Below are 18,407 nucleotides of genomic sequence, written 5' to 3' on the forward strand. Positions count from 1 at the left end.
GAAGATGAGCTTAAAGATAGCTATACTTGCCTCACTGACCTCCTATTTGCTTGTCAACGTCCCTTCCGTTACCGATTTCCTGCTTCAAAGGCATGCAGATGCCAGGAATGCTGAACCTGTCCACCCAGATATCCATATTGAAGAGAGTTAGAAACAAATTATGGTGACATTTCAGAACTTCGTCAATCAGCTCATCATATCCTTTCAATAGTCGAAGGTGCTCAACCACTACATAATATACTTAAAAGATAAGCCAAGTAATTAACCTTCATTGTAACACAATGTGGATTTATAACGATGTATTATCTAGATGGTAATTTTGGACAAAATTCATAAAGACTTGGATTCATCATAATTAATATAAATAGTATCATGTAATGAGGTAAGATTATTGTGTTTCTTTTTGTTTCGTACTCTATGCGTCTTTATTGAAGAAAAAAAACATAGAGATCGATGTTGAACAATTTTAGAAATTCACTTACAACTAAACTAATTTTAGAGGGTGTTCATAGATAGATTAAGTTTGAATTTGGAATAAAGTGAAGTTCAGTTGAGATTTATCAAAAAAATAAATTATTAATTCAAACTAAACCAATCCAATCATCAATAAGTTTAATTCAATCCAAATTAAATAGATTTCTTACTAAAAGATGTAGATTTTTATTTTTTTTATGAACATAAAAAATACATGATTCTATCTCAAAATATAAATATAAGTTTATTATTAAAAAAGTGTAAATAACATTTTTTTTAGTGTAAGCGAAAGAATAATGTAAAATTTTAAAATAAATATTTATAAACAACATAAAATCAAACTGTCTAAAATAAAGCAAATTACTAATATAAACTAATCCGTTCAAAATATAAAATTAAAATAGTCCAACATTGTATGGAGAAAGGGCTCATTTTCTCCAAGTCACTTCTATCACCTTCGAGCAAGTCGGTACCCCGAATGTGTGCGGAGTGGTTAAACTTCTCATCCCAAAATGAAACGGCGTCGACAGGGTTGGCGCCATGATCCACAGGTTCCCAATTTTCCCCGAGGCAAGCGCTAATGGTCCTTTCTACAGATTGGACCTCGGCATCGCCCTTGTCGGACTCGAGACCCACTGCAGTTTCCAAATTCACCACGGACACGAACTTCTCGCCTTCGCGTCGCCGCTTGTGGGAAGATTCACCAGTTCTTTTTGCCACAATGACAGGATTGGCGATCTCCGCGCCCTTCTCGGTCGCCGATGCGCCGATCCCAGCAGCTTGGGAGGCTCTCTGCTGCTTCCAAAGTTTGGCCAACTCCCGATTGCTCATACTCGCCATCCTATCTGCATGGTGATCAAGTGAACAGAAACGACAAGATACAAAGGGTGATCGGTGAGAAACCGATTACCTATATATATTTTCAATTCATAGGGCCTATTTTCTAAGTCTAACAGTTTGGCGGTGTTGAAAACCGTTTTCAATTCCTCGAGTTTCCTAACATCCTCTTGATCTTTCTCGGGAGATAGGGCGACAACGACTCTCACTCGGTAATCGCCCGATTAGCACTTCAGGCCCTAAGCCCTATCGCCTTGACAGGCTCAGGGCTGGAAGGCAAGTGTACCGTCCAGGTCGGATCCCGACCTAGACTTCTCGGAGATAGGATGACAACGACTCTCACTCGGTAATTGCCCGACCCCAGGGGCTCAGTACGACCCTACTCGACCGTATACCGACTAGGCTCCTTAAGCTCGGCTCTGCTCGCCTACAAGGGGGCCACTCGGCATTCGCCTCACTGGGCCCTCGGTTCGGGGACGCTCGGTCGGATTCCGAGTAAGACCGCTCCCACTAACCAAGGGTCATCGTGGCAAGAGCGGTTCAGAAAATCCCTTGATCCTCGGGGCCCAAGCGGCCCATGAACGACGTACTATAAGACCTAAAACCCTAGAGTTGAGCAGGCAGATTACACTTTTGAATGCTCTGGCTTTGAGGCTCGACCTAGGCAGAAACCCTAGTTCATCCCGTGGCCGGAACATTTTGGCGCCCACCGTGGGGCTACGGTGAAACTCTTCCTACGCCCCAAGAAACACAAAAAACCTACACTTTACCATGGCAAGAGGCGGCAATAACAACAACAACTCGCAACCACCAACCATGGAGGAGATGATGGCCATGATCAATGGCTTAAGGGAGGAAAATGCGCGATCCAGGGAGAGAGAGGAGGTCATCCAACGAGAAAACGAGGAGATCAGGAGACGAGCGAATGAGATGCAGGCCAGAATATTAGCTAGTACCAGGACTGTGGAGGAGGACATCATGCTGGAGGTCCCTAGAGACTTTCGACCATTCTCGGAAGCCATAGAGGCCGAGATGATCCCTAGGGATCATCGGATACCACAGGTCGAACCCTTTGATGGAACGCAGGACCCCAGTCAACATTTGACGGACTTCAGGGCTCAAATGTTGATCTGTGGAGGAAGCATGGAAGTCCGCTGCAAGTTGTTCATGGGCACACTCAAGAAGGCGGCGCTTGATTGGTTTAGTGGCCTCCCCGATCGATCAATCACCGACTTTGACATCTTCAGTCGGCTGTTTATGGCTCAATTTGCTGCCAATAAGAAGAAGCCACCGATCACGTCGGATTTATTTGATCTTAAGCAGCAACGGGAGGAGTCATTGAAGGATTTTCTGCAGAGATTCAATGAGGTCGCTCTAAGGATAGCGTCGGTGGATGAGAGAATGGCGGTCATCGCGTTTCAGAAAGGTTTGAGGTCCGGAGCCTTCGACATTGCACTCGAAAGGGCGAATTGCCAAACAATGTCGGAGGTGAGGGCTTTCGCCTTGAGCCACATTAAGACGGAGGAGAACCAGATCATTAAAAGGACAGCTGAGAACCGAAAAGCCGGGGGTAGCAATAAGGAGGGGAACAAGCATCTTCGACCGCGATCAGACTGGAACAAACGACGAGACCGGTACAACGTGAAGGACAGCAACTACAGGCAGGCCGATCAGGGTGGTCGGTCAAGGGGCGAGTGGACGCGCAGCAATGAAGAAGAGAAGTTCACTCCACTCACTGTACCTAGGCGACAGATACTCCACGATGTCAATAGCGCATCGTTGTTTGAGTTCCCGGCGGCGACAGAGCGTCAATTGGGCCCTTCCAAAACCGATTGGTGTGAGTTCCATAGGGCTCATGGGCACTAAACTGAAAATTGTTTTGTTTTGGGAAGACAGATCGAGCGCTTGATCAAGGAGGGATGACTGAAGGAGTTTGTGGCGAGAAAGCAGGAGGGAAGCTCGTCAGATAGGCGACCCAGACGCACGCAAGATGACACCAGGAGGGATAGGCGTAGAGAGAGAACTCCTCCCAGAGACGCGCCAGCAAAGGTGTCGGAAGCCCACCAGCAACCCATCCATGGGGATTTTAACACCATCGCAGGAGGCTTCGCAGGTGGGGGAACTACCTCGGCAGCCCGCAAAAGGTACACTCGGTCAGTGTTGACGGTGTCGGAGTTCAGGCGACCATCTCAGCCTGAGATCTCGTTCTCAGACGCGGATTACGAAGGAGTAGCCCCTCATGAGGATGACCCCGTCGTCGTATCGGCGATTGTCATGAGGTACAATGTGAAGCGCGTGTTGATTGACCAGGGAAGTTCCGCAGACATTTTATTCTGGGAAACCTTTGAGGGGATGAAAATACCTAACGAGCGACTAATTCCTTATGCAGGGACCCTAGTTGGTTTTGCAGGAGACCAGGTCATCGCAAGGGGATACGCCGATCTGGAAACGACTTTCGGCCAGGGAGCTCAGATGAAGACGGTGCTCGTTCGGTATTTGGTGGTCGATGCTCAGTCATCGTATAGTATACTGATCGGCAGGCCAACTCTGAACAAGCTGGGAGCAATAGTGTCTACTCCCCATCTGAAGGTAAAGTACCCGTTGCCGAGTGGCGCTGTGGGGGTTCTCAGGGTGGACCAGGAGGTTGCTCGGAAATGCTACGGGGATAGTTTAAAGGCGCGAAGGCGACTGTACACTAAGCGGGTAGAGAAGGAGGTCCACTCTGTCGAGCTGGATCCTAGAATGGGTCAGTTCGACCACCGACCCGCCCCAGCAGAAGACGTCAAAGAAGTGGAGGTAATGGAAGGGAGAAATGTGAAGATAGGTACCTCTTTGACTCCCGAAGACGAAGAGAAATTGGTGAGGGTCCTAAAGGACAATGTGTCGGCATTTGCATGGCACTCCAGCGACATGCCTGGAATTGATCCAAATTTCTTGTGCCACAAGCTAGCCATAGACCCTAGCGCGAAAGCAGTGATCCAGAAGAGAAGGAAGTTTGGCGAGGAAAAACGAAGGGCTATCGCGGAAGAGACGCAGAAGTTAGTGATGGCAGGACACGTCCGAGAAATCCAATATCCGACCTGGTTGGCAAACGTAGTCATGGTGCGCAAGAGCAGCGGGAAGTGGAGAATGTGTACGGACTTCACCGACCTTAACAAGGCCTGCCCAAAAGACTCGTACCCGCTCCCGAACATAGACTGCCTGGTGGATGGAGCATTGGGATACGAGTTGCTAAGCTTCATGGATGCCTACTCGGGGTACAACCAAATCCGAATGCATCCTGCAGATGAGGACAAGACCGCTTTTATAGCCGATCAAGCCAATTTCTGCTACAGGGTTATGCCGTTCGGTCTGAAGAACGCAGGGGCGACTTATCAGCGACTGATGGACAAAGTCCTTGTGAATCAACTAGGGCGGAATGTGGAAGCTTATGTAGATGACATGGTGGTGAAGTCGGAAAGCGTCAGTCGGCACTTTGACGACTTGCAAGAATTGTTCGACACCATTGGCAAGTACCAACTCAAACTGAATCCTGAGAAGTGCTCTTTCGGTGTTCAGGCGGGAAAGTTCCTCGGTTTCCTACTGACTCACCGCGGCATTGAGGCGAATCCCGACAAGTGTTCGGCCATCATCAACATGAGGAGCCCATCCACCGTAAAGGAAGTCCAACAGCTAACTGGAAGAATGGCGTCGCTATCCCGATTTCTGTCTCGATCGGCAGATAAAGCTTTGCCCCTCTTCCAATGTCTGAAAAAGAATGACCGTTTTGCTTGGACAGCCGAGTGTGAAGAAGCTTTCACGGAGCTCAAAGAATCCCTAGTGATAGACTATGGCCAAGGCCAAGGAATCCAAGAGGTGATATCATAAAAGAACCAAGAGGAATGGGATGATCTTCAAGACCTTTTCATATGTTTTGTACATAGTTTCTTTTGTATAGGTTATTTTTGCCTTTGTATTTGTAAGGCACTTTATTTCCCTTTTTAGTAGCTATTGTATATTGATTCTAGGGTAGGTTACTTGGACACTTTGACTCCATTTAACCTAACCTAGAAATACATTCTTTTCTTAGTTTTCTAGTAGGAGTTGCATTAGCAAATTAGAGAGTGTCCTTAGTAAGCTAGAGAGTGCTCCTAGCAATTTAGCCAAAGGTGGTCCTAGGCTAAATTTTTCATATTGGACTCATTTTACTCCTAATTTTTCATAGATTTGATTTAGCTAGGTTCCATTCCCATTGAATGAACCTAACTAAACCAAATTAACCATTTTCAAATCAAAAGGAGTAAATTAATTCCAAGAAGCCGCCCACCTTAGAAGTGTGTTCACACTTGTGTTCACACTTGTGTGAACACTTGTGTTCACACTTGGACGAAATTCATGGAGTTTCTTAAGCTTGGAAGCTTGAAGCACAAGCTTCTCCTTGGCTAGCTTACCAAGCAAGCCAAGTGAGAAGCTTGCTCTCCAAGCCTCTTGACCTTGGACGGTTTATCTAGACTCAACCATGGTTCCTAGTGAACCATGGTCAAGACTAGCTTGCTCTCCAAGTTTCCTACTCCTATAAACTTGTAATTCTTTGATTGTAAAACACTTTTGACCAATTTGAGAAATGAAATCTGAATTTTCTCTCTAAATCAAGAGTCACAAAAACCGAAGAGAACTTTCTCTCCTAAGTTCTCTCCAAAGGTGCTTCAACCTTACCTTGGTTCCTTAAGCTTCTACCTCAAGCTAAGGAGTAACCGAGCCACTTCAAGGCTTCTTCTCCATTGAAGAACACTTCAAGGAGCTTCAAAGAGTCATTGGAGTCTTAACCTCAATAGCATTCACGGTCCTAAGCATGGAGCAAGTTAAGGAATCATCAATCTCCTCACCTAGTTCCATCACCTAGCGTCGCCCCCGATTCTAACAAAGCCGAGATTGAACCTCCCGTTGCTGATCTATATATCGGCCTCCGCCCGAGCAGTCAGTTCCGTTCTTGTACAAGAGCGGGAAGGCTCCCAAACTCCTATCTATTTTGTAAGCAGGGTATTACAGGGAGCCGAGACGAGGTACCAGAGGATTGAAAAGCTAGCCCTAGCAATACTGATAACGGCGAGGAAATTGAGACATTATTTCCAGAGTCATGAGGTTGTCATCCGGACGGACTATCCGATTCGCCAAGTACTTCAAAAACCCGATCTGGCTGGCCGAATGATGAAGTGGTCAGTCGAGTTATCAGAGTTCGCCATCAAGTATGAACCGAGAGGAGCAATCAAAGCTCAAGCATTAGCCGACTTCCTGATAGAATTGACCCCTCCAGCTGAGGAAGGCGCGATCACCGAAACCCAGTGGATTCTATCGGTGGACGGCGCTTCAAATCTAGGCGGAAGTGGAGCCGGGATAGTGTTAGAGGGACCGGGAGGAATACTGTTAGAACAGTCACTGCTTTTTGAGTTCCGAGCAAGCAACAGCCAAGCCGAGTATGAGGCATTGCTAGCGGGGATGAGTCTGGCAAAGGAGATGGGGGCAACAAGTCTATCGGCTAGAAGCGATTCACAGTTGATCACTGGGCAGGTAGCGGGCACTTTCCAAGCGAAGGACCCTCAACTAGCCAAATACTTGGAAAAAGTCAAACTTCTATCGGAGAATTTTCGAGAGTTCTCGCTCAACCACGTACCGCGGGAGCAAAACTTGAGGGCCGATCTGCTCTCTAAGCTGGCCAGCACGAAGAAACCGGGAGCCACTCGGTCGGTCATCCAAGAGACCTTAACACAGCCAAGTATTAACGAGCCACAGGGGAATGTTCTCTTCATCCAAGAGGAACTTGACTCATGGATGGGCCCTACATTGCGTACCTGACTCGGGGGGAATTGCCAGAAGACAAGAAAGAGGCCTCGTTGATACAGAGGGAGTCAGTCAGGTTCGTGGTTATCAACGAGCGGTTGTATCGAAGAGGCTTCAGTTCTCCCCTTTTAAGGTGCTTGACCATGTCACAAGCGCAAAGAGTAATGGAGGAGATACACGGTGGAATGTGTGGAAGTCACATCGGGGGACGAGCGTTAGTATACAAAGTGGCGAGGGCAGGCTACTTTTGGCCGAGTCTGAGAAATGATTGTGTCAATTGGGTCCAGAAATGTGATGGATGCCAAAGGCATGCTACCCTGCACCATTCCCCGGCTGAACGACTCCACTCAATTCTGTCTCCTTGGCCATTCAACAAGTGGGGTATTGACATCCTCGGCCCGTTTCCGATAGCTACAAGGCAGTTGAAGTTCTTGTTAGTGGCGGTGGACTACTTCAGCAAATGGATCGAAGCGGAGCCCGTGGCGACCATTTCAGCAGAAAAGGTAAAGGCGTTCTTATGGAAGAGCATAGTATGCAGATACGGGGTTTCTCAGGTGATCGTGTCGGATAACGGGACACAGTTTGCAAGTAAGAGAGTCCGCGAATTCTGTCGCGGGGTCGGAGTCCGAATGACGTTCACTTCAGTCGAGCATCCCCAATCTAACGGCCAGGCAGAGTCGGCCAACAAGATAATCCTCGCCGGGCTAAAGAAGCGTGTCCAAGACTCAGGCGCTTCATGGGTAGAGGAGCTTCCTCGGGTTCTATGGTCATACCACACAACAGTTCATTCATCAACCCGGGACACTCCATTCAATTTGGTATATGGGACAGATGCCATGATCCCGATTGAAATCGCGGAACCCTCAGTGCGTACCATAGCTTTTTCCGAAGAGGATTCCGACCAAGGTAGACGAGTAGACTTGGACCTGATCGCCGAAACAAGGGAGAGAACAAGGATAAACCAAGTGGCAGCCCACAGAAGAGCGGCTTTCAAGTACAACACAAAGGTCGTTCCGAGAGACTTCGTTGTGGGAGACCTCGTTTTGAAGCGGGCTCAGCTAACACCAATGAGGAACAAGTTATCGCCTAAGTGGGTCGGCCCCTACAAAATTGATGACGTGGTCGGCAAAGGGGCTTACCGACTGAGGACCTTGGATGGAGGCATGATACCAAGAACGTGGAATGCTGCAAGTTTGCGTTTTTACTATAGCTAGTCTCTTTGTCCATTTGTATTAGGTGCACTCTTTTCCTAACTTAGTATTTTGTCCCCGTAAAAATATGAGGGGTTTTTGCTGAGAAGGTTTTTAATGAGGCACCGATCTTTCAATTCCAATAAAATGTTATCTCACTGTTTTCTATCATGACTCCTAACATATGTTATTTTAAAGGCACACAAACTCGTGATTGTCGGCGAAAATCGCCCAAGTATAAAAAATCGATCAACTTGTCACTGATTGGTAAAAATCCGACTGGCACAAGTATAAAAAATCGAAGAACTTGTCACTGATCGGTAAAAATCCGACTGGCGCAAGTATAAAAACTCGAAGAACTTGTCACTGATCGGTAAAAATCCGACTGGCGCAAGTATAAAAACTCGAAGAACTTGTCACTGATCGGTAAAAATCCGACTGGCGCAAGTATAAAAAATCAAAGAACTTGTCACTGATCGGTAAAAATCCGACTGGCGCAAGTATAAAAAACTCGAAGAACTTGTCACTGATCGATAAAAATCCGACTGGCGCAAGTATAAAAAATCGAAGAACTTGTCACTGATCGGTAAAAATCCGACTGGCGCAAGTATAAAAACTCGAAGAACTTGTCACTGATCGGTAAAAATCCGACTGGCGCAAGTATAAAAACTCGAAGAACTTGTCACTGATCGGTAAAAATCCGACTGGCGCAGGTATAAAAAATCGAAGAACTTGTCACTGATCGGTAAAAATCCGACTGGGCGAGTATAAATAACTCGAAGACAAAATATTAAACGACCCTACTACACAAAATGTATTCCGATCTAGTTCTAGCAACGAACTTCAACTTTTAGATAAATCTCTAGTCGGTATTTGGACGACTAGATGATTTGAAGTTCATTTTAACTTAGACAAAATTTTGGCATTTCCCTTGTCGGTATTTGGACGACTGGATGATTTGAAGTTCATTTTAAACTTAGACAAAATTTTGGCATTTCCCTTGTCGGTATTTGGACGACTGGATGATTTGAAGTTCATTTTAACTTAGACAAAATTTTGGCATTTCCCTTGTCGGTATTTGGACGACTAGATGATTTGAAGTTCATTTTAAACTTAGACAAAATTTTGGCATTTCCCTTGTCGATATTTGGACGACTGGATGATTTGAAGTTCATTTTAAACTTAGACAAAATTTTGGCATGTTCCCTAGTCGGTATTTGGACGACTAGATGATTTGAAGTTTATTTTAAACTTAGAAAAATTTTGGCATGTTTCCCTAGTCGGTATTTGGACGACTGGATGATTTGATAATCAGGTTATCTTGATTTGATAAACAACTCGAAGACGATTCAAAGGCCATTAAATTAATTTCTTCCATACTCGGTATTGGGGCGATTAGCTACGGCAATAAGACATTTTTATATTGAAGGAGTCGGCGCTTGACCGATTCAAATCTTGTTTTAAAATGGAAAGAAGATCCACTCCCATTTAAGCAAGAAACTTCCACATTATTGTGAGCCGGCATTTGCCCGACCACTAAGCTAAGTCATCCCAAACTTAGAAAATTATCCACTTCATTTGGAGACGGCATTCTGGCCGCTATTGAATTCGGATTTTTGACGCTCATGCGGCTACGTTTTAAATCTAAAAGTTTATTCGGAATCTAGGCGAACTCCTCTCGAAGGAATCTGACCGAGTACGATTGAAAAGCGTTCATATAGCAAATTTTTAGTTCAATTTTGAATTCGGAATTTGACCGACTATCCCGGGAAAAATGTCCATATGACTTTGAATTTTTTAGTTCAATTCTTGAGTTTGGAATTTGACCGACTATCCCGGGAAAAATGTTCATATAACTGAATTTTTTAGTTCAATTCTTAAGCTCGGAATTTGACCGAGTATGCCGGGAAAATGTTCAATTTGGAATTTAGTTCAATTTGGGCTCGGAGTTTGACCGAGTATGCCGGGAAAATGTTCATTTAACTTAGAAAATTTCAGTCCAATTTTGAACACAGACTTTTGACGAGTATGCTTGGGAACGATTCTTTCAAACTTAGGAGAAATTTCTTATTGATTTTTGTAAATCGGATTTTGACCGAGCTCATTATCAAGCTCATGTTAACTTGGAAAAAATTCCCGTTCATTCCAACTACTTATAAGAGGCAAGAACCATATGCGAAGATAACAAAGCACGATATTGCACACAAGGAGAAAAGTTTCATAAGCGATCCAACAGGAAGACAATAAAAGTTCTCAAAGGAAAATGCCATAAAAGCTACAAAATGTAAAGGCGAGACAAGATCCTAAAAACAAATTCAATCATCTTCGGGAGGATCCACGAGCTCGCCGTTTACAATCTCCTTGAAATACCCGAGTCCCCCAAGGTCGACATCAGCATAGAGAAACTTCACTTGGCTGGTGGCAGCATCGAAACCTTCAGTAAACTTTTTTAGTGAGTCCATCTTCGCGGCATGAATATCACTTTGCAACCGCTCGACCTCCAACTTCGCCAAGGTCAATTCACCCTCGAAGACTTGAGCCGCATCGGCGCTTTTGTCGCGAGCAAGTCGGACCTCCACCAACTCTTTCTCAAGGGCCGTCTTCTCAGCAGCCCAAATCTTCCTCTCCTCATCAAAGCCACGTCGCCCTTCGAGCAAGTTATCTCGCTCATTAGCTAACCAATTAAAATCAGCTTTGCTCTTAGCTAAGCCCTCCTCAAGGGACGCAATCTTTTTCCCTTGCAGTTTGGTTTCCCGCACCAGCCCTCGGATCTTATCCTCATTGATCAACGAGAGGGCAGAAAGGCGATTAGTAAGGGACTCGATCCCCTTAGCAATGGAGAAAGGGCTCATTTTCTCCAAGTCACTTCTATCACCTTCGAGCAAGTCGGTACCCCGAATGTGTGTGGAGTGGTTAAACTTCTCATCCCAAAATGAAACGGCGTCGACAGGGTTGGCGCCATGATCCACAGGTTCCCAATTTTCCCCGAGGCAAGCGCTAACGGTCCTTTCTACAGATTGGACCTCGGCATCGCCCTTGTCGGACTCGAGACCCACTGCAGTTTCCAAATTCACCACGGACACGGACTTCTCGCCTTCGCGTCGCCGCTTGTGGGAAGATTCACCAGTTCTTTTTGCCACAGTGACAGGATTGGCAATCTCCGCGCCCTTCTCGGTCGCCGATGCGCCGATCCCAGCAGCTTGGGAGGCTCTCTGCTGCTTCCAAAGTTTGGCCAACTCCCGATTGCTCATACTCGCCATCCTATCTGCATGGTGATCAAGTGAACATTATTACATTAACATGAAAAAATAAAGCGTCACAAAGAAACGACAAGATACAAAGGGTGATCGGTGAGAAACCGATTACCTATATATATTTTCAATTCATAGGGCCTATTTTCTAAGTCTAACAGTTTGGCGGTGTTGAAAACCGTTTTCAATTCCTCGAGTTTCCTAACATCCTCTTGATCTTTCTCGGGAACCTCCTTAGGACTTAACCCGCCACAGGAGTTTGTTTTCTCGTTCCAGTACAAGGGATACCCCCTAAGTAAGCTCTCGTTGCCAGGTGTACAACGAACTCGGAAATAGTATTTCTTGAAGTCCTTGTAGGACGACTGAAAAAGGGTCAACATTCCCCGACCCGATACCCCGTGAATGGACAACCAACCACTGCGTTTGGTGACACGGCATTCAAAAAAATAAAAAAACTTTTCTACGGTCGGCATTATACCGAGACCCCTACACAAAATTTCGAAGCCTCGGATAAACGCCCAACTATTAGGGTGCAATTGCGTGGGTGCCACATTCAAGGCGCTCAGCACCCCCTTTTGGAAGTCGGAAAGTGGCCACCTAACTTTAAGCTTAGAGATTAAAGTGGCATAGCAAAATGTAAAGCCCTCCACACTACCACCTCTAATACACACGGGTTCCCCGTCCACACAAGGCTCACAAATAAGCGCATTATCACCCTCGATGCACACTACATGCTCCCTGCAAAAACTGTCCATCTCAGCCCACGAATTCATTAGAGATGTACAACGAATCACGTCCTCTTTAACCCACTTATACGAATCTTTATAACTTATGGTTTCCATGGTATAATCAAGTTCGAACTTACAGGGGAAACTAAGGGTCCTCTATAATGAAGTAAGGCTAAAAGGGTTTAGATAGGCGTACCTAAAGACACAAAAAGGACTCTTTCTCACTCAACAACTGCCACCGGAACGCCGTACACCATCGTGGTTCAAAGCGGAGCAAAGGCCTTCGACGGAGGGGTGAGAACGCAGAAAGGGAAAAAGCAAAGAGGTTACAAATGATGAAGGCCACCCCTATTTATAAGAGGCCAAAGGTCGCGCGTGGAGGGGAGAACCCAAGGGTTGCACCGCGCGTGGAATGTAGCGACCCAAAACCTAAGGGGCAAAAGGGAGGGACCCACACCATTAACTTTAGCAACACGCTTGACCACGTGGCATCCTCGTTATTCGCACCCCTGCCACGCCGGTTTTGCATTGAATGCACATCTCTCTCTGCTCGATTGAAGTGAAGAGACACGCCTTTTCATGCCTCGGAAATTCACAGTTCAGGTGATGACTCGAGTCTCACATCACTCTCGGCGATAGGACGATAAAATCCTCTCACTCGGTAATCACCCGATTAGCACTTCAGGCCCTAAGCCCTATCGCCTTGATAGGCTCAGGGTTGGAAGGCAAGTGTACCGTCCAGGTCGGATCCCGACCTAGACTTCTCGGAGATAGGGCGACAACGACTCTCACTCGGTAATCGCCCGATTAGCACTTCAGGCCCTAAGCCCTATCGCCTTGACAGGCTCAGGGCTGGAAGGCAAGTGTACCGTCCAGGTTGGATCCCGACCTAGACTTCTCGGAGATAGGATGACAACGACTCTCACTCGATAATTGCCCGACCCCAGGGGCTCAGTACAGCCCTACTCGACCGTATACCGACTAGGCTCCTTAAGCTCAGCTCTGCTCGCCTACAAGGGGGCCACTCGGCATTCGCCTCACTGGGCCCTCGGTTCGGGGACGCTCGGTCGGATTCCGAGTAAGACCGCTCCCACTAACCAAGGGTCATCGTGGCAAGAGCGGTTCAGAAAATCCCTTGATCCTCGGGGCCCAAGCGGCCCATGAACGACGTACTATAAGACCTAAAACCCTAGAGTTGAGCAGACAGATTACACTTTTGAATGCTCTGACTTTGAGGCTCGACCTAGGCAGAAACCCTAGTTCATCCCGTGGCCGGAACAAACATAAACTAATTGTAAGTTATGATCATTATCTAAATAACTTTGTGAAATTTTTTCTCATTGCTAATAAAATAAAACTTAAAAGATAACAGCAGTCTTTAGATCTATATACTTCCTAAATCACAGTAACTCACTTAGATCACAATAGAAGTCTTGCATAGGTTGACTGTAGTCTTCAAAATAACCATCAAAATCCTCTCCCGTAGTACTATCCGTATCTTGCTCCTCGGATTCACTGTCCTTCTCATCTGCATGCTGTCTTCCGCAACGTGAGCGCATTTCAGCCACCAAATCTGAAACGGAACGGACGTTCACAACCAAATAGCATAAGAATGCCGCAACTGGAGCCAGCTTCAAGTTCATCTTCATCAAAGTCACCAAGAAACACCCAAACCCAACCAAGAAGTTACTCACACCAACTTCGAATCCAAGTTGGAGTTGTCTCGACAAGCTCATTGCCATCAACCCAAATGCCCCACTCCAAATCACGTTCATCATCTTGCCGAATCCGCTTTCCACTTTCCCTTCTTCGCTACGGTCTTCCAAAACAGACCACAGAGAGGTAAGTGTTAAGACCACAAAGCCCACGTGTGCTTTCAACAACAAACTCCTCCCAAGTCCCCAACTGCATCTTGGAACGAAGAGCATAAAGATACTTAAAAGTGAGGCTACCACGGTGTACACAACGATCTTCAGTGGGTTCCACTGTCCGAACATGTGTTGGAAAGAGGGGCTTAGGGCATAACAGCTGATTCCAACTATGCTTGACACAAAGCCCGTGAGTCTCCATAGCAACGGGTGGTTTAGGAGTTTTGAGATTGAGTTATGAAGGGACTGAATAATGGTCATTGTTGTGAGGAAGAATAGTAGCTTCAAATTCAAGACAAGATATTGAGTTAGAACTTAATTAGGAGGAGTATTTAAGAGATAATTAGTTAACTTTGTGGGACAGTGACACCCTCGTGGAAAGACAGGCTCCCTCCGTGTGGGACACAATTAACACTTTAAATGGACGTGGAAAATGGTTGGAAGATGTCTACTTGACCGAAAGTGAGGATCTTTTGGGACATTTTTCCTATTAAAAGTGAGTAACCCCATGGTTACCAGGAACTTACCCTTTTTTTTCACTTTTTTTGCGTTTATTTTGTCTTTGAACTGATGAATTTCTAGCGTAAATACAATGTACTTTCGATTTACATGTTTTTCTACAAATTTTAAACCATGGAAGCTGGCGTTGTCTGTTAATTGAGAAATAGGATGATGTATAACTCCTTTGCTAGAATTGCGTGCTAATTGCTAATTAAGGAGAATCAAGTTGTAGTAAAGTTGAAGTAGGTTGATTCTACTTGCCGTAAACACGAGGGATGCAATCAAGTTTTTATGTTCGAATAAATTTTATTAAAAAAATACTCACTTTATGACAGACATTAATTATTATTTTTAATAATATATATTTTATATTAATATCATAATTATAAATAAAAAAATGAAGAATATACAACATGTGAGCCAGTGGTAAATAAGTTTTAATAATGTTTGTATTCAGTTTTGTGAGCTAGTGGTAAATAAATTCTAATAATGTTTGTATTCAGGTTTCTACATGAGGGGGTAAAAACAAAGTAAATGAATTTGGAATGTTTGTCGGCACAACCATTATTTAAGTAATAAAAAAGACTGATTCTCTGGCTGCTGCATCTCTTGACGTGCCCCATTGCAAAGCAAGATTCCATGACCTAATTATACCATCAGCAGAGAGTGACGCAAAAAGAAGTTACGTTCCGCGCGAACTACCTCTAGCACAAAATTCATACAAGCCAATGGATAATTTTATACTCCCCTACATGCCATTGAACAACAACAGGCTACTTTCACCATAATTCTTTTTAAAGTGCTCCAATATATAATCCATATCACGTTCTTGAAATAAACTAATCAAATACGTGTACTAAAATGTGTTAGGATTTTGTGTTAGGCTGAATGGAGGTAATTCAAGTCCTTTAACATGAGATATAAGTTTCATCATAACAATTATTTGTACGAAATGATAGGAAATGAAAGTTAAATATTGTTATGCAAACTGACAGAACTGATCAATTTCACTGAAAAATCCTTATTGTTCCTGTATCTTTCCTATATTGATTTCCTGTTACAGACCATCCAATATTGTTCATTCACGTGAGAGTTGAAAATGATCTATAAATCTTGGGCTAGGAGCGTGTTGAACAAGATTGAAAATCATCAAGTTCTCCAGTTGCTTGCTTTGGTCTTTTGATCTCTTTGAGAATTATAAATTACAATATATATATAGTCGTAGGCATGAAGGGTGTATATGAACCAGCAGCTGAGATACTTGCCTCTTTTGTATAATCTTTTAGACAATCTATCAAGTTCTGACTTCTAAGCAATATTATATTGAAAATTATGCAGATACTATAGAGAGGATATTTGTTCAGTATTTTGTGTTTTCTCTCCTCCGAAGTAAGAAGATGAAATTAATTGTCTTACCTTCACTGGTCTTTCTTTATGAAGCATCTTGTGAATACTGAAATTTCAGCAATCACTAGTACAAAAGGGGTCTTTTACGTCGGATATTTTGAGGCTTTTACGTCAGAAAAGGTTTCGACGTTAATACGGGAGACGTAAATTTACATCGCTTGTCAAAGACGACATAAATTTACGTCGGAGATGTCTTGTGCCCGACGTAAAAAGGGGTTCTTAAAGGGGAAAAAAAGGCAAGAGTTTATGTCGGACTGTACCTTGTTCAATGTAAATTTACGTCGGCCAGTGCTAGGTCCGACATAAATTTACGTCGGACATGGTATAATTCGACGTAAATTCTTGCGTTTTTTTCTTTAAATTTTGGTTGTTTTTTGATATACCCAAAACTTGCATATATATAGTCCAGAATATAAAACCTAAACCAGACAGCCCAGAATAGAAATTTAAATTATATTTCAAAATTGAATGACAAAGAAAATAATATATAAATCTTAAAAAGCATAAATTATGACAATGTAAATCCTATTATCCTAAAAAAGCTATAAAACATATGTTTGTCAATGCTATCAAACTAGAAACATAATATCTAACTAACTAAACTTAGAAATCTAACTAATATATACTTTGAAGAAAAAAAGTTGCCCATTGTTCTCTTATCTTGATGATCTCATCTTCGGGCAATGGAGATGGATCTTGAAAGACCTGAAACATTAATTTAAGTGTCATTAATATGCAATGTTAATTATCCTAAAGGTAAATATACTTAAATAAATTTTGATATGAATTACCTGCGCCCAAGAATCAGTAATACCCGCAGAAACTATGGCTCTCATCCAATACATGATGTAATAGCCACATTCAAACGAGTCTTGTTGCTTATTACACTAAAATGAGAAACAAATAACTATTATTTCCAAAGTCAATAAATTTAAATATTATTGTCTGTATTAATTAATTTGCTAACCTTAGGGTATATGAAGTGCAATGTCTTTGATGATCTGCTTCTTCCACTTAAAATATTAGCTCCAGACACGATTCTAATTAATTGAGATAAAAACAGATGTTAACCAATATATATAATTACAGTTTTAAAACATAATGAAAAATTTTAGTTACCCTTGTAATTGACATTTAATTTTGTGGCTTGGTTTTCGATGTAGTGAACAAAATCACACCACGGTGTATTCCTTAGGAATGATTACCATTAACTTCCAATGAGACCTACATTGTATGACAAACAAATTAGTTATAAAATTACCATGATTAAAAAATCAATTAAAAAACTAACCCGTCAATGTATGGAGCCATGTATATATCTCTTCCTGAGTCACTCATCCATGTATGCATATATTGCAGGATCTGAACCTGAGTGTTTCCTGATTTTTGGATGGATTGAGGCTCAATAAATCCATATACTTGTGCTTGTGCTTGCTCCACACTCAATTTGTCCATGTACCTAACACAAATAATTATTATAAGTTAAGTGTAATTATTGTAAATTTAGACTCATAAAAGAAAATATGACTTACATGGCCCATAGCTGTATGATAGATATATTTAACATGGAGTTTCCCCCAACAATCTTTAATGCATCAGGCAGGGATATGTATAGTGGAACATCAGAGTTATCAACTCCAAAAACTCTAATGTCCCACTGCAATTGAATTGGCTTCTTCTTTAATCGTGGTAATATGGTTAGAAGCTTAGGTATGGGATCATCCTCAGCTTCTGCGATATTAGCATGATCAACATGAGGTTCTCTCATGACCTCCTTACCACGATTGATAAAATCCTAAAGAAATAATCAAAATTAGTTAAACAATAATACAATTATAAGAATATAAAAGAGAAATAATAGAATTACCTTTGTCCGTGCTGAAAGCGGCATGACCAAACGTTTTGGCCAAGATAAGAATGTGTCGGTTGCCTGCCCCACTAGTTAAACCTTTGTATTGGGCAAAGGCACTGGAGCAGCAACATCTTGAACTTGGTCAACCACAACCCGTGTCCAGTCTGGCTGTAGAGGGACACCATGGATGGTTGAGCCACCCTCAAATACTCGGCCAATAGCCACTAATCGTGGGGGGTCATCCTCAACATATAACTCACACTGGTTTGGTACATCAGTGTGAGTATGTTCCGCTGAGGGATCTGGAGCAGCATAACTCCCTTTAGTGCTGACTCGAACACCATCATGAGCAACTACAGTCTGTTTTTGAGAATGAGCCAAAAGTTTAAACTTCTGTTCAAACTCTTCTCGAATGGTCTTCAATTTCTCTTCAAACTGCATCTCCATTCTCTACATAGCCTCTTGACTACAAGAGTTAACAG

General features: G+C 43.5%; 2 protein-coding genes across 2 annotated transcripts; one reads left to right on the forward strand and one right to left on the reverse strand.

The window, feature by feature from the left end:
* Positions 1 to 2,082: 2,082 nt before the first annotated feature.
* LOC145953510 (uncharacterized) lies at positions 2,083 to 7,143 on the forward strand. The gene is made up of 3 exons (XM_083067479.1): positions 2,083 to 3,048; positions 3,262 to 5,130; positions 6,340 to 7,143. Exons 1-3 carry the CDS (start codon positions 2,083 to 2,085, stop codon positions 7,141 to 7,143), a joined length of 3,639 nt encoding a protein of 1,212 aa, XP_082923605.1.
* Positions 7,144 to 13,605: 6,462 nt separating this feature from the next.
* Positions 13,606 to 14,842, reverse strand: LOC114915969 (uncharacterized). The gene has a single exon (XM_029271532.2). The coding sequence runs from the start codon at positions 14,424 to 14,426 to the stop codon at positions 13,698 to 13,700; it is 729 nt and encodes a 242-aa protein (XP_029127365.1). The 5' UTR covers positions 14,427 to 14,842; the 3' UTR covers positions 13,606 to 13,697.
* Positions 14,843 to 18,407: the final 3,565 nt, after the last annotated feature.

The sequence above is a fragment of the Cajanus cajan genome, chromosome 11 (genome assembly GCF_000230855.2).
Source record: "Cajanus cajan strain Asha chromosome 11, NIPB_CcT2T_4, whole genome shotgun sequence".
NCBI lineage: Eukaryota > Viridiplantae > Streptophyta > Magnoliopsida > Fabales > Fabaceae > Cajanus > Cajanus cajan.